The sequence below is a fragment of the Sceloporus undulatus genome, chromosome 2, assembly GCF_019175285.1.
Source record: "Sceloporus undulatus isolate JIND9_A2432 ecotype Alabama chromosome 2, SceUnd_v1.1, whole genome shotgun sequence".
In the NCBI taxonomy this organism is placed as follows: Eukaryota; Metazoa; Chordata; class Lepidosauria; order Squamata; family Phrynosomatidae; genus Sceloporus; species Sceloporus undulatus.
Genome location: NC_056523.1, coordinates 221,137,541 through 221,161,389, shown reverse-complemented (window position 1 = coordinate 221,161,389; position 23,849 = coordinate 221,137,541). Strand labels below are relative to the sequence as shown.

The 23,849-nt window shown below is 41.3% G+C and overlaps 1 protein-coding gene across 1 annotated transcript; it reads left to right on the top strand.

Moving 5' to 3' along the window:
- Nucleotides 1-1,199: 1,199 nt before the first annotated feature.
- Nucleotides 1,200-18,340, top strand: THEGL (theg spermatid protein like). The gene is made up of 4 exons (XM_042447693.1): nt 1,200-1,268; nt 7,924-8,055; nt 10,524-10,699; nt 18,180-18,340. The coding sequence occupies exons 1-4, from the start codon at nt 1,200-1,202 to the stop codon at nt 18,292-18,294; spliced, it is 492 nt and encodes a 163-aa protein (XP_042303627.1). The 3' UTR covers nt 18,295-18,340.
- The last annotated feature ends 5,509 nt before the right edge of the window (nt 18,341-23,849 follow it).

Here is a 23,849-nt window from a genome sequence, read left to right as displayed (position 1 = left end):
ATTTTGTTATTGTTGATGAGTATATGTTAACATTTTGATTTAATAAAATATATTACCAAAAAACACAACAAACAATTTAGCAATGCAAAACTGCTACAGGTAGAATAGTATACAATACGCTAACATACTTTGATTACCTACAGTTACCAATCCTTATCAGTTTTAGCAATGTAAACTGCTAAATGGATTAACACAGTATATTTTGACTAACCCTTCATTTAACTTCTCGATTAACATCATGGAAACCATGATTTTGCAAGTATTCTCACAGTGCTTTCCAGCTAATTGAAATGCCGGGGCTTCAATTGCTTCTAGGCGTCTGCTACTGCTTGTGTGGCTGTACGATAGTCAATTTCATGCTTTCCAGTTGAATTTATTATTAAATCATTCTGTAATGAATTACAAGCCCACTGTAATGACAGTAGTGTATTTTATGAAGAATTAATCTTGTTTCTATGTGAATTGGGTAATTAATACAATAATACATATGCATTCCAAATACTAAGAATATTCAAATAATAATGAACTTAAATTGTTAGGTGTTTAGGATTTTATTGTCTAATGCTAATTGTTTATTATAATAAAATAAAGTGTTATATATTTAATAAAATTAACAAGGCATGCATTTATCTATTTTTACGCAATTTTATCTGTGTCTTGTTGTCAGTTTTACCTTTAAGAAATTCCTTACTATACAGCGTTTAGAAATGTTCCTCGGTCCACTTTCCCTTATGCCATATCCTTTCAGGCAGGAAGATTCAAGCATTTGACGCAATGAGAAAATAGCCTCCGCTCTTGGAAGTTGGAAAAGCTTTGATCAGTCGGTTGTAGACACTCATTAGGTACTATGTTAACACCTGTTATAATTTCAAAAGGTTTAGGTGTTGTTAGGCTGTAGAGCAAACCCATTAAAAATCTTATGGCACCTGAAAACTTATTGTGCATAACTTTTATGAGTAAACCCCTTTCTTCAGAGGCATTGTCTACTTATAGATGATGTGATTGCTAACCACTATGTTCTGTAAATTACGCGATGTTAGTGAGGAGCCAGAAAACTCCCAGGCCAAAGGCATGGAATTCCATGCTTATTTGGGGGAGGTCAGGGGGAATTCCCAGACAGTTGTAATGTTTGCCTCCTTGTGTTGACTACAGAACACAAGCACCCCCCAATGGATTGACAACCCCCAGCAATTCATAGCATGCTTCTCCCCGGATTTTCCGGCTCACAACCAAATACCTGCAATCCATGCTTCACACTTCCAAGAGAGGTAATGATTGAATAATGAATTCTAACACACAGGATGCTCCAGCAACAGGTTGGCCAAGTGTTCGTGCAGAGCGCATCACAGATCTTTTTTAGGACTATAAGAGGGGCCTGTTTGTAACTGTTGCTGTGAAAAACTGCCCCAAGCTTCCCCCTACAGCTCAACTGTTTGAAAACAGCATAGTCCAACAGCATTAGGCATTGTGTCTGCTTGCTCCCATTCCTCTAAGTGTGTAAGATTGCTTAACTTGGAATTAAAAAAATACAGTGGTACCCCGGGTTTACGAAAATTAATTCGTTCCGCGTTAATTTCGTAACCCGAATACCGTCGTAAGCGGCGAATCCCCTAGGCGCTAATGGAAAAATAGCTTCTCTGCTGCACGCCGGTGGCGGAAAATAGCGCCGCGGTTTTTTTTCGTACCGAAGAAACCTTCGTAAGCCGAAGCAATAAAATCCCTATGGGATTTTTTCGTATCCAGAAAAATTCGTAACCCGCGCATTCGTATCCCCGGGGTACCACTTAACTCAACTGCATAAATAATCGGTTGTTTGTGGTACATTCTCTCTATAAACATCGAGGAATACAGGAAAGAATACTCTTAGCAATTCTGTCTTCTAGATCAGGGTTAGGCAACCTTTTTTGAGTCGGGGCCAGGTTTTGCCTGTCCCGCAGACAACGGGGGGCCGAAGCCTGGGGTGGAGATTCCAAACTCCAGGGGCGAGCACATGCCAGGTGGACGGCCACCCTCAAGGTGCGGATCCCAAACACTGGGGGTGGACTTCCACCGAAGATCATCATCATCCTCAACCACCACACGATCATTGTTACAGTCAGACCTTTGTTACAGCACTTTGGCAAGTCAAGTCTCCACCTCATAAATAATAAAATAATGAAATGAAATAAAAAGCAATAATAAAATAATGAATAAAACAACAAAAAAAGTTTTTATGATATTTTTAAAAAAATGGAAAAAAAACCCAAGGAGACCTGAAAATGACTCACCATGTCCACCTACTCCCCCTTTCTCATCCGCCTCCTCGCTCGTTCGCATTGAGATGGCATTTTGCAGAAAGAACACCCAGGGCAAAGTAGTAATACTACTAAAGTTTACAGCAAGGAATTACGAAAAAGGCAATTCAAAATAAACTCCAGCAAGCAAGCACAACAGTGTCAACAACACAGAACCACAATGGCTGAAGAGGGCATTTTGCAGAAGAAACACCCAGGGCCAAGTAGTAGTAAGTAGTATATAGTAATAATAATAAAGTTGCAGCAAGGAAATTACTAAATGCAATTCAAATAAACTCAGCAAGAGCACACAGGGTTAACCGCACAGAAGCCAAAGTTGCTGAGAGGCATTTTTGCGAAAGAACACCAGGCAAAGTAGTAGTAGTAGTAGTAGTAGTAATAAGAATAAAGTTTGCAAGCAAGGAAATTATAAAATGCAATCAAATAAACTCCAGCAGGCAAGCACACAGTGTCAACCCAAGAAGCCACAAGTTGCTGAGAGGGAAAGTTTGCACAAAGGACACCCAGCTAACCCCCTCCCCCAAGGAACCAACCTCTCGCATCGCTGTGGATGCAGCTTGTTGCTCTGGCGCCTGGCTCCCTTTCTCCCCGGGCTCCTGTACTCCTTCCTTCTGCCGCCTCCCCTTTCCCTCGCTTAGGGAAGGAGGAGGAGGGCGGAGGGCAAGTGGAGCCTGCTCCAGGCCTGCTGCAGCCCCTGAGCCCGGTTGGAGTGCTTCAGGGCTGCCACCGAGCCCTACTAGAGGGCGACGCCATTCTTGTTTTTCAAAATGGCGGCCGAAGTCTTCGCGTGACCGGTGCGAAACATCCTGAGGTCAACGCGAGACTTCGGGCCGCCCATTTTGAAAAAGCAAGATGGCGGCCGGAGAGCGGCGCGAAAACACAGGAAATCGGCGCAATCGGCGGCAGGACTGCGCGGGGGCCGGTAGGAAGGACTTCGCGGGCCGCATCCGGCCCGCGGGCCGCAGGTTTGCCGACCCGGTTCTAGCTGGTAGTAAAAATCAGGAACTTCTTTTGGGCTAATTGGCATCTGATATAGGATGTACTGGGAGATTGAAGAAGGCAATGAAAAAACAATAACAGTAACCTTTAATGTGTTTTGTTTTTTTATTTAAATCCCGCATTTCTGCCAACATGGGAACCAAGGTATACGTAAATACTCATGTAGAGTCTAAAAAGTTTAGTCAAAAAAATTGACTAAAAAAACCTAGTGACTTATCACAGTCAGTAATAATAATTTACGCTTATTTAAAAATGACTGCCCCTGGGTGAAGGCAGGAATTAATCCATTTTGGAGTACTGACTCTCTACCTCTCATCCTCCAGCCGTTAGTGTGAGCACAACAGTACATGTATGTCTGCCTGGAATTTGTTTGGGGAGCATAGACCCTCTTTTCCCTCCACATCTTCTCCAGTATCAAGAACGCCAAGGGGCCAGTGGTGCAGTTCTCCCCCCATCCCAAGCTTCTGGTAACTTGCAAATGTGTCCTCAGACACAGTCTGGCTACAGCTGTACAGTAAGGAAAAAGGACCAGCCTCTACCCGTGTATATCTGCTCCTCTTCCCTGGATGAGATCATAGCTGAGAGGATAGAAGTGTGCCTGAAAATCCCGTTGCTGCTGTGATGAGTGCATTGCAAAAGGAAAATAATGGATACCTCCTTCAATACTACCTCTCCAGTTATGACTTCATAAGTGTGGCTGCATAACTAGTTATTAAGCCAAAATGTTACCAACAAGATTCAGTCTCTGTGTAAATACACACAATCTATTACTGCGTAGCTATCTGCTCAGTCTACTTCCCACATGCAATCATCACAGAAACTCTGTTTCATTTTGCCTCAAAACTCTGTTTCCCCATCCTTTTGTGTTGCAATGGACTCCCCACTTTGTTCATCTAATATGTATGGCTAACATCCTCCTATTTGAACTGTTACTTAAGATTTGTTACAGTTAGGTGAAGTTACAACCCACACATGGGTTGTTTCTTCAGCAACAACCACTGGAGTAGAGTATTGTGGAAATACTACTGTGTGGATGAGAAAACTGTTTCCCTTTCTGCATAAACATGAGTAGTATATCTGTGGTGTAGCCCCTCCTTTCTCTTTTAAATGACAAAGATTCTAAATGAAGAGGAGGTGAATTTCAAAGAACTGTTTCCCAAAGTGTTGTCCAGGCGGCGGGGGTAGTGTCAGGGACAGCTGCTGAGGAACATACCAGTTGGCAGGGTGTGAGGGCTTCCACTCATCTCTACCTCTGCCACCACTGCCAGCAACTTCCTCTGTCCCACTGCTATGGCCACCAACTGTGGGACTTCCTAGATGACCTCATGTTTCCTGTGTTAGACTTTTGTTCATCTATTACTCATCAGACCCTTGAACAATTTGCTGCCATCTCAGACACTGTGTTTCTAACCTTTTGCTTTCCAACATCCTTTATGTCAAGGAGTAAAAGAGTACAAACCCCCTCCTATTAATAAACAGAAATTGTAATCATCACTGATGCATATTTAATACATCTAAATCCTAAGGGACACTCATTCTACAGAACCTACTCTCTCTTGTTGTTGTTGTTGTTGTGTGCCTTTAAATTTTTTTCTAATTTATGGTTGTCCCTAAGTCGAAGCTACCATAGAGTTTCTTTCAAATTGCTTCAAAGTGGGTTGACATTACAATCCTCTGATTGGGAAGAGTGTGACTTGCCCAAGGTCCTCAGTGAGTTTAAATGGCTGAGCCAGGATTTGTGATACTGGCACTCCCGCTCTCTCTTACACTCCTATTCTAACAATACTAACCTGACTCACATTGATCCAACTCTGACAAGTTCTTCCCTAAACAGAAAAACCAGACAAACTCCTAATCCTAACCATGGCAGACCACACACTCACTCTAACCTTGGACCCCAACTACGGAAACTGCCATATCATCTACCCTTAGAAGGAAAAATACAACCCTGAGATTCCAGCCTGTCACTAGTCACTCCCAACATCCAATACTCTGTGAGGGTAGGGGGGGGAGGGGGGGGAGGGTGGAGGGGGGGGGTGTGGGGGGGGGGGGGGGAGGGGGGGGGGGGTGGAGGGGGGGGGGGGGGGGGGGGGGGGGGGGGGGGGGGGGGGGGGGGGGGGGGGGGGGGTGGGGGGGGGGGGGGGGGGGGGGGGGGGGGGGGGGGGGTGGAAGGAGGGGGGGTGAAGGGGGAGGGGGGGGGGGGGAGGGGGGGGGGGGGGGGGGGGGGAGAGGGGGGAGGGGGGGGGGGGGGAGGGGGAAGGGAGGAGGGGGGAGGGGGGGGGGGTGCCCCGTCCCAACATAGCCCTTAACTTATTACATCTGTTATATATTCCTACATTACGACACTTTATTCTAATAAAGGAAAGCAACCTTTTCCCCTGAAGAATCCATAGCATCACACAGGGCAAAGCGTTTCTCCATTATTTATTATTATTATTACAGTGGTAACTCCGGGTTACGGAATTAATTCGTTCGCGCCACCGCTTCGTACCCGAAAACGCTTCGCAAGCCGAAAACCCATAGGCCTCTAATGGGGAAAAGCCGTGGGAATTTTCGTTAAATAGCGGCCGAAAAGCAAAGCACCAAAATTTTCTTCGTAACCCGAAATAACCTTCGTAACCCGGAACAGTTATTTCCTATGGGATTTTTTCGTATCCCGGAAATTTCGTAACGTGGGTATTTCGTATTCCGGGGTACCACTGTATTATTATTATTATTATTATTATTATTATTATTATTAACCTTTATTTATAAAGCACTGTAAATTTACACAGCGCTGTACAGTACTTACAATCTTTTAGTCAGACGGTTCCCTGCCCTCAGGCTTACAATCTAAAAAGACATGACACAAAAGGAGAAGGGAGTGGTGGTGGGGAATAGGATCAGGTCCAGCAGATCTTCTCCACCTCTGAGGCCTGGACCAAGGCAGATGGACTGGAGGAAGGGCTTGGCTTCTTAATGGATGGTTAAAAGGAGGCTTCCTGGGTCAGAGAGGAGCTGGCCTCTGGAAACGCTTCTCTAAACAATATAGTCTTTAACTCAGTTTTGAAACTGGGTAGAGAAGTGATGAGGTGTGCATGTGGGGGAAGAAGGTTCCAGGAGTAAGGGGCAGCAAGTGAGAAGGGACGAATTCGGGAGGGGGCAGTGGTAGTCCTACACTGTGACAGGTGACCTTGACTACCAGAGCGGAGGATGCGAGTAGGAATGTAAGGAGAAAGACAAGGGAACAAGAAAGGTGCCATTCTCAGACTGATTCTCAGTCATCAACCTCAGGAATGTTCCTGCTACAAAAGCCAGTTGTCAATCCCTGCCCCTATGTAAAATTGTGGACTGGCTTCTTTTATTCCCACACCCGATCCTGGGAAAGGAAGATGCGAACAGAAAGCTGCATGGCCCCGTTTAAACATCACTTCAAGAAGCCACAAAATGACCAGGATTTGGAGGTGGGGCACAGTTATCCTCTTGTTTGGAGTAGGTATGTTTGTTATAGGACCAATGCTAGGGATGACATTATTTTTGTACTTCCCAGTTTGTAACAGTTGTCTCTCCCAGAACCTTGGGTGAACCGGACATTTTGCTTGCTTGTACCATTTCCCTTTAAAGAGGTGGCAAAGGAAGCCATTTGCCTTACCTTTTGAATCATGGACTTCAGAAATCTAGGAGGTTAGGAAGCCTTAACTCCTAAGACTGGAAAGACAGGTACCCACTTCTTTTTCACAATACAAGTACCACCTAGAAGCACCTCAGATTTTTTGGGAAAAACAAGATCAGCTAAATTAATATGAAATTGATACATTTGTTGTGTGGATATTTTATTGTGTTTTGTGAGATTACCTAAGAATGAACAATGGGTGGAAAATTAAAAGAGGAGCAGTTGAGTACTTTAGTAAAACATTTTCTGTGAATGTTCACTTCTGGGTCACTGAGACTTTGTTTTTTCATTGCAGTACATGTAATAACATGCCACTGGGATGCGGTAGCTCAGTGGCTAAGACGCCAACCTTCTGATCTTAAGACGCCAGTTCTAACGTTTGTAAGATCAGAAGGTTGGCAGTTCAAGGCCCAAGTGCTGCATGATGGGGTGAGCTCCCTTCACTAGTCTCAGCTTCTGCTAACCTAGCAGTTTGAAAGCATACAAATGCAAGTAGATAAATAGGTACCATTTCTCAGTGGGAAAGTAACAATGTTCTGTGCAGTCATGCTGACCGCCTGACCACCAGAGTAGTCTTCAGTGTAGTAACGGAGGTGAGCAATGCCCCCTGCAGTTGGTTACAACTAGACATTCTTGAGGGGAGAGAAGCAGGCAAGAAACAACAGGCCTCCGCCTGCCAAGTTGAAGAGCCCTCCCCCCGACCACCATCTTGAGGGGAGAGAAGCAGAGGTTTTTTGTTGTTGTTGTTTTGTTACTTGCTTTGTTGTTGTATATGCATATGTATGCTGTAAACCGCTTTGATCGTAGGAAAAGCGGTATACAAATAAATCATATTATTATTATTATTATTATTATTATTATTCATGTCAAGGGAAAACCTTTACCTACATGTAATAAATGTGTTACTAGTGTCTGTCTTTATCTGTTTGTGAAAATATCATCTGAATAGAAAATATTTTTTTATTTATTGTTCTGTAGGCTGAAACACATGTTTCAAGGGCTGCAAAGAGTGCTGCAGCATCCCTTAGGACAGAGCACCTAGCTCAGCCAGCAATTAAGAAGTATCCTGTAAGCTATGAAAACAGATGTCTGGACGCACCAATTCGACAAGTAATTCTATTACTTTAGTTATTTGGGTGCTAGAGAGTTTCTTTACTATCTGGATTATCCAAGAGTGCATTTTCAAGCACTGTTTCTTCTTTCAGTTACATATAAAACAGACAGAGGTGTTGGTGAGTTGCTGTGATATTATGCAAGGGCAGTCAGTCAGCTGAAGGCAAAATTTATCTGTACTTTTGTAGGGAACAATAACATTTGATAAGATTGGGGTACCAGCTTCACACTGAACATCAGGTTAGGGAAGCTTTGTGCTTTGGCAGGAAGTCCAAGTGGAGAGGAAGAGGCACGAGTGCTAAGGAGGGAGAGCCATTTCCCTTGTGCTGCTTCAGTGCTCCCAGCCTCAGCTATCCAAACGTCGTTATGGAGCAGTCCTTTACAAGCCTACATGAATCCCACAGAGTAAAACAAGATCAGTACAAACTGTGTGTTAGAAATCACTGGTGTGCAAGCCTGATTACTAATGCAGGCCTGACTTACATTCCTGGCAAGTATGTTGTAATTCTTTTTCTTTCTGTTCCAAACTGCCCACTCCCTTCAGTTCAGTAAACCAGGCTTTGAACAGCAAAGCTTCATTTCAATAACCAAAGAAGTTAACAAGACATCTGTAGACAGAACTACCATAGTCCCCAGCTGCAGACATAGAGTAAGCGATGTTCCTGCCCCATAAGTCCACAGGCTTAATCTTAATATTTGTTCATAAGCCAACATTTTTTTAAAGCCAGTGTTGCTCTCCTCCTGTCTCTCTCACACACTTCCCTTTCAGGCTTCTTCAGGTTTCCCATGGGACTAACCTTAGTGCCTATTGGTATCACCATCCTCCCTATACCTCTGTTCATCACCTAGCCAAGCAATTATTTTTCCTTGTGCAAACATTACAAATCCCATCAACTTTATCATCAATCCCCTTTTACAAATTTAAAGCAACTTAATTTTCACTGCCACCATGTTGGTATTCAATTTGAATCATACTATAAAGTATAAGCATAAACAATAGCATTTCTAATAAAGAGGTAAAATAGCAAAATAGCAATCAGTTTTATGGCAGCATCTGTCAGATTCCTGACACTTTCTTTGGTTACATACATCAGTGTTTAGTCTCTTGAGGTATGAAGATTTGAATCTATATGTAGCTGCTTATATCTCTGGGGGATCTTCAACCACTGTCTTCTTTCCAGGGTTGTTATTTGTAGTGAGCAAGTTAAAGGAGATGCTACAACCCCTCACTGATGACCTGTATAAATGTCATAGGAATTTATCACACAGGGAAAATTGGAAGTTTAAATGGGTAAGAACCTTTGATTATCCAGCATATTAGGCGCAAATGCATGAATGGTTTTCACATGACATTGTGTACAAACAGCATAGAATCTGACAAGAAAGTGACATCAACCAGCAAATAGGCATTTTCAGTGAAATATCATGAATTCATTTTGGTTTCATTCACAAATTCACTTTTTTTTTTTGCATAATTGCTGCAGTGTGAAAGCTACCTGTGGTTTATGCATGGGATTCTCCCTGTTTCTGTGTTTGTTGCTGTATTTCCCATGGTTCTTTGGGGTGAATTTACTTCCAGTACTGCGGAGTAAATTGGAGCAATGCCATAATAATGCTTATAAAGCTCCTAAACTAAGTAACCCCCCTTCTTTGTAGCCAGAGCTCTTAAAACAAACAGCTGATGCAACTGCAGGGAGAGAGAGAGGAGAGTGAATGAATGCTTGCCTCCCAGTCTGAGTCCTCATGCATTCCCCCCTCTCTCTATCTGCCACCTGCTTTAGCCCTCCCTTCTAGCTCAGCAATCCCCAAACTGTCCCCTTTAAGGGATTTTGGACTTCAGCCCCCAGAATCCCAGACTATTGGCCAACATGACTGAGGCTTCTAGGAGCTGAAGTCCAAAATCCCTTAAAGGGCATAGTTTGGGGATCACTTCAGCCTTTCCTCCTAGCCAGAGCTCTTAAATAAACAGCTACTGAGGCAAAGGTAGGGACAGAACAAGTGAGATAGAGAAAAGGCTAAGTCCCTCTCACTCTTTCCTGTGAATGCTTGTCTGTCTCCTGCCCCTGTAGCCAGAGCTCTTAAAGGAGCAGCTGCTGAGGGAAGGCAGGGACACACACACACAGAGAGAGAGAGAGAGAGGTTTGTCACAATCTACGTGTGAAAATTGTTTGCACATTTGCTTGCTTTTGCAGGATGTGCATGCATTAATCAATATTGAGATGGAGGCACATTTGGTGTCATGTGAAAACCACTTGTGCACAAGTGCAGGTTAATCTCGGATTCTGCATGGAATAACAGTGCTTTGCATGTGGAAACCATTTGCACAACTGTGAGTTAATAACGGGTTCTTACCATTTTAAACTTCCATTTTTTCCCTGTGTGATAAACTCAGCTTTGTTGGAAGTACATTGTATTTGATCCCATGTCTGCTGTTCCCAAATAAATTCTCCTGCTTCCTTCTGTAGGTGAACCCAGCTGCCCTGCAAGCAGTGGCAAGTCCAAGGATAGTAGAGCTTGCTAAGGCTAAAGCTCCCTCTGCTCAATGCTCCCCTGACCGTTCCCCTATGTGGCCTGTGTCAGCGGCAGCAAAACATGCAGTGGCTACACCTAGACTTGAGGAACTTTGTCAGCCTCCCAAAAGGTGGGATTTTCTGGTAGTACTCTGTTGATACCTTTTGTTTGTACACAAGGTCTGAATGCTTCTTACATTAAGGGTCAGGATGGAAGACATCTACCTATGAGTTGTCTTGCTTAATAATGCGTGGTTGTTGTCAAAGGCATTTGGAGCTGTTTGTGCTGGAAATCCCTTTCTCCAGTGTCCTGGTTCTCTGGTTGCATAGAGTAGTATTCCGATTGTTGAGTCTTGAAAGCATTTTTCCTGGAAATGCCCTTCCGTTTTGATGATTTTGGATCCTCTCATCAATATGTATATGTAGGTAATAAACACACATAGACATCATCGACTTGGATTCTCCAAGTGTCTGTATGTTCTAGGCTTCTATTGTAATTTCTCTTTTCTTGTACTAATCCTGATTTATCAGGATGACATGAGGAGTTTCTACACCACTCCGTTCTGTGGTCTGTATGGGTTGTGATACTGATGCCACTGCAGATCATTACAGCAGCAGGAAGGAAGTTCAACTGTATGAAGAAGGAAATCTGTTTACCCATGATTTCATTCCATTTTGTTCCTTTTCCAAGTCTATGTTGGTCATACCTATAATAGAAGGCCTTCTAACAGGATGAGCCCCTTTGGGGGAATTCTCTGTCTTTGGATGCTTGCTTGGGACCTATTTCAATATTTTTTGCTTTTAAGGAAAAGAAGATGGACAGATGTTTTCCTCCTTTCCCCAGAGTTGTTTTTCTTCCCATTAAAATCAATCAAATGATGAATACCTGTTTGAGTTCCAGACTGGCATAGATTTATTGTTCAAGCTAGAGAACAAAGATACTTTGCATCCATAGGTCTAAGGCTGTCCTTTCCTTGATTGTTCTTTTCCTGTGGCTAGTGAAACTTTCCACAGATTTCCTGGAAGCCATCCTATTGGCCATTCTACTCTGGTGGCAGAACTCTTCTCTCCCAACAGAGCAACACTGCTACCTCATTCTAAACCATGTCAGCCAGCTTTCAACAGGGATTAGGATGGTGCTTACTCTGGATCCAACTCTCTGTTTTCAAACTTGCCTGTTAATCAAGATGTGTTGGAGCACATGTTTTACAAACATTCACAACAATTACATATGGGGCAGTTTCTTTGCATTTTTTGTAGTCCTTGAGGATGTGTGTCTTTCTGAGTGATATATAGGCCCCATTCCCACTGGCTTATAACGCGGATCAGGACGCGAATCATGGGTGCATCATTCCCATTTGAGCACGCATTCGATCTGCATTGCTTCGATATCGTTCCCATTGGAATTCGAATCTGACTCCCATGTGATCGAATTATCCTGAAAAAACCCGAATCAGTGGTTGATAAAGCAGTTTAATTTAACAGCGCATTTTTAGCGAGTTTTCCTATGTCTCCTGAGTCTGATTCAGGACAAATGAATGGGAACAAAAGGGTGTCTGATTCGGGAACTTGGGGATGGGAGGAGCAGTGCTCAAGGGGCTGACCCGGGGGTGTCACCTGCTTGTTCTCTTTCCTGCATTATCGGCACCATTTTCTACATAGCCTTTCCCCTGGTAGATTGGGAAGCAGGGTAAGGCAATCGTGCTACATTGACCTCCAAACACAGTAAACACATTACGCCCCCTACAACCTCCCCCCTGCTTCACGTTCATAGACTGATGTGTGAGGAAGCCATTGAACACCATTTTTAACTTTTCTTTTTCCTTTTTTCATTTCTTGCCCCTGCCTGAGCACCTGAGCAGCAGATGGGCTTTGCAGTACATGCCTGCATGGTCGCCCCCCAGACAGCCCAGGGAGGCAAAGGGATTTGGGGCAAATAGAGGCTCCTCTTCTCTCTTTCCCAGACCAACTATGGGAAGACATAGAAGAGCCTCAGAGGCAAAGGGATTTGGGGCAAATAGAGGCTCCTCTTCTCTCTTTCCCAGAGGAACTATGGGAAGACACAGAAGAGCCTTGGAGGCAAAGGGATTTGGGGCAAATAGAGGCTCCTCTTCTCTCTTTCTCAGAGGGAGTCTGGGGAGACACAGAAGAGCCTAAACACAAAGGGGTTTAGGGCGAATAGAGGCTCCTCCTCTCTTTCCCAGACGACTATTCTCCCTTTCCCGGAGGGGAAAAGCGCCTCAGCGACTGGCTGTGATGTCAAGCATTTAGGTGCTTGATTGACAGCTGCTTTTAAAAAAAAGAGGTTCCGGAAGGGCAATGGGAACGGGGAGCAAAATAACCTGCTTCAAATTACCACAGGGAAAATACCAATGGGAACGAAAATTGGGGTAAAAAACCCAGAGTCTGTTTGCACCCGTTTTTAATGGGAACAATGGGTCAGATTCGAGTCAGAATCCAAGTCAGAATCTGAGTCAAAATTGCAGCGAAACAAGCCACTTTTTTTGCCCAGTGGGAATGGGGCCATAGAGATGTATATTTACCATCAGAAAACCAACATATGGATAGACCCAAGGACCAAAAGGCACATTAAATCATATAAATGTGTTCCTGAAATTTCTAGAAATCTAATAAATAGAGAGTTCTGCTAGTTGTTATCTTTAGAAGCAACAATGTGACTACAGTATAGTGTATCACTTTTTTCCCAGGCAAGTGCTAGTGTCCTACTGCCTGATGTGAGAACAAATGTGCCCCTACCCATGTCATTTCACTGCTGCATTACCTTCTTAGTCTCAAGATGCCTTGTTGTGAATGAATCATAGGATCATAGAGTTGGAAGAGACCACAAGGACAATTCAGTCTAGCTCCCTTGCCATGCAGGAAGACACAATCAAAGCACCCCCGACAGGTGGCCATCCAGCCTCTGTTTAAAAACTTTCAAAGAAGGAGACTTCACCACTCTCTGAGGGAGTGTGTTCCACTGCTGAACACCTCTTACTGTCAGGCTGTTCTTCCTAATGTTGAGATTAAATCTCTTTTCCTGTAGTTTGCATCCATTGCTCTGAATTCTGTCCTCTGGATCAGCAGAAAACAAGCTTGCTCCATTCTCAATAAGACACACCTTCAAATATTTAAACAGGGCTATCATATCAGCTCTTAACCTTCTCTTCTCCAGGCTAAATCTACCCAGCTCCCTAAGTCTTTTTAAGTCGCAGTGTTGGGATCAGTACTGTCATTATTACAATGGTACTGTCACAAGAAGCCAAATCCACACTGGAAAATCTGTGGTAAATGTAGTTGATTTAAACCACTCTTGTAAAAACTGGCCTACAGTGGGATCTTGTACTCCTCAAGTTCCATAGGAAGTTTTCTCAAAGGGCCTCAAGTGTCTTTACTCTTTTACATGCACAGATATTATCTTGACAAGAATAGGAGTGACCTCTAGATGTGAATACAGTCTGAACAAAGCCCTGCGTCTCCTGAGATTTAACACCAAGTTCTGATCAGATTTTCTGCTCCTCTTTTAATTTTGCACTTGTTGACTGTACCATTGACAAAGTACAGACATACCTTAGTTAACAAATCCTTTGCGAAAGAATTTACTTTTCACAGTGTCTTTTTATACTCACCCAGCCCCACTTTCTCTTCTTTTTGTTGTCCGACTGGTTGGAAGTTTTCAGCAGTATTGGGAGGATGGTTTAGGAGGGCTAGAGAAATATAAATGTTAAGTGCCAGTTTTGTAGCAGTGCAGTAAAGAAATAAAGCTTGAGCTGAGAAAGACTGGTTGCAACAGGCAAGAAAAACAGCAGCTGCCTCCAGAATCCTTTGCTAAGCATGTACGAACAGCAAGTAGATTAGCCTGCCTCACCAACTACTGCCAACATTAAAAAGCATAGGTTTATAAATCTGGCCAATAAAAATAAGAAAAGTGGAGGGTAGTGAAAGAAAAAAAAATCCCTAGATCTATTTTGGAAGAAGCCTTCCATGTGGTCTCTAGAAAGTTCAGAATGTTTTTTTTTTAATTTTTTATTTATTTATGATTAACAAGACATACACATTTTATAGAAACATAAAACATGTAAAACAAATAAACATATAAAACATATTTACATTGCGATACATTTAATTGTCATTAACTAACAAACAAATGAACAAGACAAAACTAAAAAATGATATATATATTTATATATATGTATGTCTATACACTAGATTCCTCTGTTTTAAGAGCATGATTAGGTTATTTAAACGGGTATACGACATTTTCTTTCTGTCGTCATCCGTTACTTATACATTATTTTGCAGCATGTCTGTTATTCCATTAGGGTTGTTGTTGCTTAATTCTTTTCTCTTTTCATTCCCATAACTTATTCATTTTTTCCCATTTCCTTTGGAAGTTTTGATCTGTCTTTCTATTAATCATCATGGTTATTTTATCCATTTCCCTCAATTCATTTACCTTTATTATCCATTCTTTCTTTAAATCTTGTTTCCCCCCTTTCCAATACTTAGCAAAAGTTAAGCATGCTGCAGTTATTATATACAGTAAAACATCTATTTCTTCACAGCAAAGTTTTCCCTTAAGGTCTTCAGTAATATTTAGTAAATACATTTGGGGTTTCTTTTCTATTTCCCATTGTGTGGTATATTGAATTGTTCGGTGAATCTCTCCCCAAAAGTTTTTCGCACACTTACACTCCCACCACATATGAAACAATGTTGCATTATTCTCACCACATTTCCAGCAATTGTTATCTTTCACATTTCTAATCTTAGCTAATTTTTGTGGAGATAGATGCCATCTGTATAGTAATTTGTAATAATTTTCCACTAGATTAGCACTTTTAGTAAATTTTAAATTTTTCCCCCAAGTATTTTCCCAGTTGCTCAGTGGGATAGATTCTTTAATATCTTGCATCCATTTGATCATGGTTCCTTTTACCAGTTCTCCTTCTAATTCAATATCTAGTAACATTTTATATACTTTTGATATCATATGTTTTTGTCCCTTAAACAGTATTTTGTCCAAAGCATTCAGTTCTGTTTCGATACCCATATCTTTTTTATCCTTATTGTATCTTCCTTTTAGTTTATAATAAAACAGCCAGTTAATTTCTTTCCCTTCTTTTTTAAGTTGTTGCCCTTTCCCTGTTTTGATAAGGATATCAGAATATGTAATCCATTTTTTATTTAACAGTTCTTCTGACTTATAGAATGCTTCCTGAAATGAAGTCCATCCTGGTATTTTGGTAAACCAGAACTTCTTATATTTTCCCCAAACTTTAATCAGAGTTCTCCTAATTAAATGTTTATTCCATTCTTTAAGAACTTGCCTTTCATAACAGAGATAGGCATGCAAGCCCTTATCCAGTTTGATTCCCTCTAACGCTAGCAGTTCTTCATTGTTTAGGTTTATCCACTCTTTTATCCATGTTATAACACATGCGTTATAATACACTTCTAGATTAGGTAGACCTAGCCCCCCTTTCTCCCTTTGGTCTTGCAAATAAGTTATTCTGATTCTTGATTTTTTCTCTTGCCAGATAAATTCTTGAATATCTTTATTCCACCGCTTGAATATTTTATTAGACGTTATGACTGGAATGGTCTGGAAAAAGAAAATCATCTTAGGGAGCACATACATTTTAATTAGCGCTATTCTTCCCAGTAGTGATAATTTTAGATTTTTCCATTTTGTCAAATTGTTTCTCACCTTATCCCAAGTTATAGTATAATTATTTTCTATTAACTCAGAATTTTTGTTTGTAATAGTAATACCTAAGTATTTTGCTTTTTTAACAATCTTTAAATCCGTTTTCTCCTCTAATTCTTTTTCTTCTGAGTTGGACATATTTTTTTGTTAAAATGCCACTTTTCTGTTTGTTAATTTTTAATCCAGTCATGTCACACGCTTTCTCCAAAATTGCCTCCATTCTAGAAATGCTTCTGATCGGATTATCTACAAATAAAACAATATCATCTGCAAAAGCTTTTAGCTTAAATTGATAATTATTAATCTGTACACCTTTAATTTGGTCATCTTCTCTAATTTTCTTTAACATAACTTCAATCATCATTATAAACAAGAGTGGGGACAAAGGGCAGCCTTGCCTTGTTCCTTTGTTAATTTTACAGCTTTCAGATCTTTCACCATTAATTATTATTTGTGCATTTTGATTTGCGTATATTGTATTAACCCATTTTGAAAATCTTTCTCCAGTTTCACTTTGTTTTAATACCTCCTTCAAGAAGAGCCAATTAACATTATCAAATGCTTTTTCTAAATCAAGTAGTATAATACCTAGTTTCTTCTCCTTATGCAGTTCATAATATTCAATTATATTCATTAAAATTCTAGTATTGTTTTTAATATGTCGCTCTGGAAGAAAACCAGCTTGGTCTTTGTGTACCCATTGCGACAAAATTTGTTTCAGTCTATCAGCCAGTATAGAAACCAAGATTTTATAATCTAGATTGAGAAGAGATATTGGCCTATAATTATCAATCAATTCCACATCTCTATTTTCTTTTGGTATCAGAGAAATCATTGCATTACCCCAAGTTTGCGGGTATCTTCCTATTTCTATTTCGTTTATTGCATTGTGCAGTGGTGTCACTAACTCATCTACAAAAGTCGTATAGTATTCAGCTGTTAATCCATCTGGTCCTGGGGCTTTATTCTCTTTTAATTTTTTAATTGCTGCCTGTATTTCATCCTTTGTAATAGGATTATTTAATTTCTCTTGCTGTTCTGCTGTAAATTTAGTTATTTTCCCACTTTTTATAAATTCTTCAATTTCTCTTCTTTTAATGTCAGTTATTTCCTCTGCTTTATAAAGATTTCTATAGTATTCTGTGACTATTCTTCTAATTTGCTCGGGATGGGAAAGTTCAGAATGTTTTTGTCTCCTTATCAACACTTCCCTGACCTGGTTGTTTCACATGGGCATATTATTATTTTTGAATAAAATGTCTGCTGAAACCTGTTGAACTGCCCTTCCTTTTTGGTAGTGAGCCAGTGTATCATAGTGGTTTGAGCATTAGACTATGACTCTGGAGATCAGGATTCAAATCTTGGCTTGGCCATTTAAGCCCACTTTGTGCAAGTCACACTCTCTCAGCCTTAGGATGGCTATGGCAAGTCTCCTCTGAACAAATCTTGCCACGAAAACCCCATGATAAGGTTGTCTTGGAGTTGACATAAGTCAAAAATGACTTGAAGGCACACAACAGCAGCAGCAGCAACAACAAGAAGAACATTATCCCTATTCTTTCCATGCTATTTCTGCCTTTGGTACCAAATTTTCAGTTAAAGAAGTCACGCTTTGTTAAATGAGGTAGAGCTGTAATAATATAATACCAGGGAAAATCCATGAAACTAGTTTAGGTTTTCTTTGCACTGCCATAGCAGTGATCCTATTCCTGCTCACCAGATATAACTTTATGGTGAGGTTGCTGTGTTTATCCTTCAGATTGCTTTGGCAAAAAGGAACACTGTTTCTACTGGTAGTCTACAGGAGTTTTGCTGTATGTTAGTTTTGATTTTTGTATGAAAGATTAAAAAGGAAATTGTTTGGACTGACCATTACTTTTCCCCTCTGTTTGCAATTGCAGGGCTCCAACCTACTTTGTCCAATTTAACCCAGATGCCTTTACTGTGAAGGAGTCTGCTAAGAAGGCGTTCTGTTCAGAGAGACTCAAGGAATTAGCACAACCAATTAAGCGCTGATTACTCCATCCTAGCACCTAATTTTCAGTAAATTAGGAGAACCATGGTTGCCTTCTCTGCTTCTTTCGAATTGCTTGTGTTAAAGGGGTAGGATCCTGCCATTTTGGGGAGGGGGTGGACTAAGAGGCATTCATCTTGTTTTGCTTACAGTGAAAATATTGATTAATATCAAGTTTTCAAGATACCTGCAGCTGATTCTTGGAACTGTGGAATTTTGTTATGGCTGCAACCTTCTCTGGGTTCTCCAGTCCTTGCAACACTGCTAGAACTGTGAAAAAGGTGAACCAGACATGCCCTCTATCACTTCAGAGGGATGAACTAGAACCAGTAGATGGAAATGGCAGAGAAACAAATTTCAGCTTTATGTTAGGAACAATATCCTAATGGTGAGAGGTGTTTAGCAGTACAAAAATGCTAGTCTTGGGAGATGCACTGGAGCTATTGAAGCAGAGGCTGGATGACTTATTTGTCAGGATAGCTACATCTGCAAACCTACACATAGTGGATCATGCATTTAGAAGTAGGTTGGAATATATGACTTTCTGTAGAGCCAGCATGACTTAGTGGTTTGAATGTTGGACTTTGAATACCAGTTTGATACCCAGCTTGGCCAGGAACCTACTGGATTACTTTAGACAAGTCACAGGCTCTCAGTTTCAAGGAAGAGCAATGGCAAACCACCTCTGAACAAATTTTGCCAAGAAAACCCCATGATTGAGTTGCCTTAGGGTCCCCATAAGTCAGAAACGACTTGAAGGTACACAACAACAACAAAGATATCTTCCCACTCTATAATCCTGCAATTCTAACTTGGAATTGAAAGATACCTTCCAAATCAAGGTTGTGCTAGAATATTTATATAAATTATTTATACTAAGGTTCTTGGAGTCTAAACAGACTATCCTGCTGATGTTGCTGGCTGGCTTTATGCTAGTTTAGAACACTTATTTCTCTGCCAGCCAACTAGTCTTTTTCTGCCTTAGAAGATCATTGTAATTTTAATATATATATTTCTTCGCCAAATGTATTGCTATTATATTCATGTAATATTTACTTATGGCAAAGAGTCTTTCAAAGGTTCAGTGTCTAGAATGGGATGAAAAGTTTGAAAGCATGGTACTCCATAAAAATCCTGCAGAGAACTGCAAACTTTGTTTAAGATTTGCAGTGTTTTCTTGATTCGTCTGTCTATGAAATTTCTGCTTGTAGATTTGGCCAGAGGACTGGTGCTATGACATTAAATTTTTTACATGGTAGGAAAAGACCTGTGAGTCTAGAAGGAAGTAAAATAGCCCTAAAGCAAATAATAAAAAAGGCTATCTGCGACTCACCAGTCAGTTCAGAAGATGCCAGGAGATGGCAATTGCATTGCATTGACTCCTCTCCCAATACGTTTCCCCAGATGTCATCAATGCACAATGTGCATCTAGTTGTGCATGTCACAGTTCTGTAACAAGGTGGCACGAAACCTATTAGATGTAATTCTGTGAGCATAAAGTGACACTATCTCTTTGATGCAGGATCTCAGCTAATGTATGCCTGAGGCTGAGCAGCAAATGTTACAATGGAGTTTATCACACGGGGAACAATTGGAAGTATAAACTTGTCATAAACTTGACAAGTATTAACTTGTCATAATCCTGCAATTGCATAGTTTTCACATGATGTCATGTTCAAAGCACTATTATCCTGGCAATAACCCATGATAATCGCACAGTTGTGCTAATGGTTTTCACACGAAGTTGAGATGAAACATGATTAAAATGCCGTTATCTCATAAATAACCAGGCAAGAAACATCAACAACTCTTTCACGGGATTTTCCCATGAATGACTTTTTGCTGTTTCTCGCCTGGTTATTCATGGGATAATGGCTCCTGTGTTAATCGCATTTTAATCATGTTTTAATCTCAATTGCACGATTTTGATGGGTTAATCACCTAATTTCCCCTTGTATGATAAACTCCCATGTTGGATTAGAAGTAGATTCCTGGGGTAAGATGAATATTGGTTCAATTAAGATTCAGTCTCCTTTAGCAGAGTTGAGAAGTCGTAGCGCTGAATCCCGTTGGTTTCTCTGAGACTAGTTTTAGCAAAGTAAGGCAAACAGACAGTATGGAAATTTCATAGATAAAAACTAGTTACATTTAAAAGGTACAATCAAACATATATATATGCAGGGCCTAAGCCCTTGTGAAGTACAGGAAGGGTCCAAGAAGAGGAACAGCTCAGAAGAGTCTGCACTCACTATCTTGAGGACAGAGGAAGAGAGGGAAGAGTCTTTTATATGCTTATAAATATACCCAGAAGGTTCTCTGTTCACATGAAATGGTTATTTAGGGCCTGTATGCACAGGCCCATGTTCCACCTGCCTGTGTGTCATCCTCTACAGATGATGCAGGTCAATAGCTCCAAGTCAGGATCAGCTAGTTTAGATGTCAGTCCAGCATTTGGGACCAATCCTGTCCCAAAGGGACCTTAATGTTGGGCAGAAAGAACAGTTGATTGTCAAAGTTTCTTAAAACCTCAGCATCACCACACATTCCTTTGCGTCCTTTACCAGCTGGTGCTGCCTCGTCTTCCCTGAAGGCCCCCATTGAAGCCTGTGATGTTGGATGGGGGCCCCTGGCCACATGTGTGTAGCCAGGTGCCCCCTTTCTGCCTTTACAGGTCAGGACTTTTGATTTTGGAAGGCTGGGTAGCAAAGGGCAGCATGCATAAAGAATAGTCAACGGCCAGAGCCTACACACACACACACAACCCTACAGCCCCAGGTTCTCCCTGTTTGCTTGGCACTTTGGATAAAGCCTCTGGGAGCAGTGCATGCCCTCCCTTTCTGACCTACACTGGCTGAAGATGGCATGGGTAAGTCTGGCTTTTCTCCTCATTGCCCAAGTAAGCAGGACCCTCTGCTGGCACAGGTGCCAATGAACTTGTGATAGGTTCCTCATCATCCTTGTTGACAGCATTCCCTGCTAGCACAGGTGCTGTAAACTTGTGTCAGGCCCATAGTTCATCTCAGCAACAGGTCTGAGTTCTTCTGTTTCTTCATCCTCTGAATCCAAATCGACCTCGCAGGGCAGGACATTAGGTTCATAGAGACATCCCCACAACAGGTGACTGAGCAAATGGGAAAAATTTTAGAGACTGCATATATAGAGTTAATGCATGCAGGAAACGCTGCCTAAAAGTCCATTTCTCTCATAGCAGATGAGTGGGGAAGGTTAAAGAGAATGCTTAGTTGGGAAGCATTTTCCAACCCACCACTTACCTAAAGCCAGTCATGTTATTTTGGCACATGAGGCAGAAAGTCTCACAAGAAACATGCTCTTCTTGGGTCGTAAAAATACACTGGATAGCTAACAGTTTGCTGCCCTTTCATGACACAGCAAATCTGCTGCCTGAGGCATCTCTCTCTAATAATAGGGTTGGGCCCACCTCAAATGTACACCTTTTTATTATCTCTATGGAATGTCCACCTTGACATTCTTAAGCCTTGATCTGACTGTTAACTGTTGTCTCACTTTGCCAAACCTTGGAAATAATCCTTGTGACATCATACGTGGCATCATGTGTTTTTATTTGCCTATGGCTATGCCTATGCCAACCACAGTGGCTAGTAAACTTCTGCAAGTGGGTAACCACCAGCTATCCAGTATATCTGATGCTTAAACATATAAACTAAGCCAGAAGAAAATTCTAAAGCAGTCCAAAAACCTGCTTCCAACATTAAAAACCGATCCAAACCTCAGCTGACCTAATGAAAGGTATAATCTCATTTCTGTGTGTTAGCATTTGAGTGTGAAGTTATTGATACAATGAAAATCAACCTGATTCCTATTACTTAGGTTTAGGATAAACCTTAACTTGATATCTGGAACTGAATCTTGCTCTTTCTCTTGTCTGATTGTCTCATTTTAATGTAGGGTTGGCCAAAAGTCCAGCTTTATGCCCCCCAAGAGTCCAAATGGAGTTCCTTAAGGACTTTGACCATCCAAATGGCAAATTACATCCCACAGAAGCTTCCATGCCATTTTGAGGTGAAAAATAGAATGGGTTTGTGTGTGTTGTTAGATGATATAGCCAGCCAAGGTGCTCTCCAATCTTCAGAGCTGTCTACCAGGATAACAAGGTATCCTATGACCGGTATCACATTTTTTATATATATAAGTGCAGACTTAAACTCTTTTACAGAGAATTTGGCATAATTTAGTCTGGATGCAGAACTGAAAAAAAGTTGACTCAAATGTAGGTGTATTTATCAGGGGACTTCCGGATGGGAAATAGCGAATTGATGCTACTGCTGTGAACTCCACAGGTAGAAAAAGCTGAAACAGCCGAACAACTGGGGACAAGCTCTGGCCACAATTCTTTCTCTGGAAAAGGAGAAAGCACTGGGATTGCCCACATGTAGTTGAAAAACACTGTGACTCATAGAATGCTGCTGAATTTGTAGCATTCTGAAAAGTGAGTTGAGCAGCAGTGGAAGAAGCAGGGATTGCTTACAGGCTTGGGCCATTTTAAGAGAGCCTTTTAAAGGACATTGTCATACAGGCTGACCTTAGTTCAGAAATCCAAACCTCAGTGTAAAAGCAGAAAGCTTTATTCAGAAAACTAAAGGAATTCACAGCACAGTGATATTGTTAAGACTAAAGCAATTTCACTTACACAGTACAGTATATTAAAAGCACAGGACAATTCAAACCCTTTCATGGGCTCAAACCTTATGTGTTCCTTTTCCAAAACATGCTTGCAGTCCAACCCCCCCCCCCCCCACATAATGAAATAAGTACTCCTGACAGATGGCCATCCAACCTCTGTTTAAAAACCTCCAAAGGAAGAGTCACCACCACATTCTGATGCAGTGACTGAACAGCTCTTACCTTTAGAAAATTCTTCCTAATTTTTAGGTGGAATCTCTTTTCCTGTAATTTGAATCTATTGTTCCATGTCCTAGTTTCTGGAGCAGCAGAAAATAAGCTGGCCCCATTTTCAACATTACATTCCTTCAAATATTTAAACATGCCTATCATGTCATTTTTTAGTCTTCTCTTTCCCAGGCTAAACATATTCAGCTCCCTAAAGATGCCCTTCATAGGGCTTTATGGTTTCCAGACCTTTGACCGTTTTGGTTGCCCTCCTTTGGACACATTCCAGCTTGTCAAGATCCTTCTTGAATTGTGGTGCCAAGAAATGGACATAGTACTCCAGGTGAGGTCTGACCAAAGTAAAATAAAGTGGTACTATTTCTTCCCTAATCTTGATACTATATTCCTATTGATATAGCCTTGAATAGCATTGGCTTTTTTAGCTGCTGCTTCACATGACTCAATAGAAAAGGTTACAGTGCTTGGTAATGTAGAAGTAAGAAAAGTCTGAAGATTCCATTACTGGTGGTTAGACTCCATCAAGGAAGCCATGGCCCCTGAATCTGAAAACCTGAGCAGGGCTGTTGATGACAGGATGACTTGATGATCTCTCATTCATAGTGTCGACATAGGTCAACAACTCAACAACAATAGATAGAACTGACAAATCAGAGGCATGCATATTAGG

Excerpts from the sequence above, each read along its gene's own strand:
- THEGL (XM_042447693.1), top strand. The coding sequence starts at position 1,200 with ATGCTTCTCCCCGGATTTTCCGGCTCACAACCAAATACCTGCAATCCA. Across the intron at positions 8,056-10,523 it reads TGGACGCACCAATTCGACAA|GTGAACCCAGCTGCCCTGCA; the intron begins GTAATTCTATTA and ends TTCCTTCTGTAG. Across the intron at positions 10,700-18,179 it reads CTTTGTCAGCCTCCCAAAAG|GGCTCCAACCTACTTTGTCC; the intron begins GTGGGATTTTCT and ends TTGCAATTGCAG.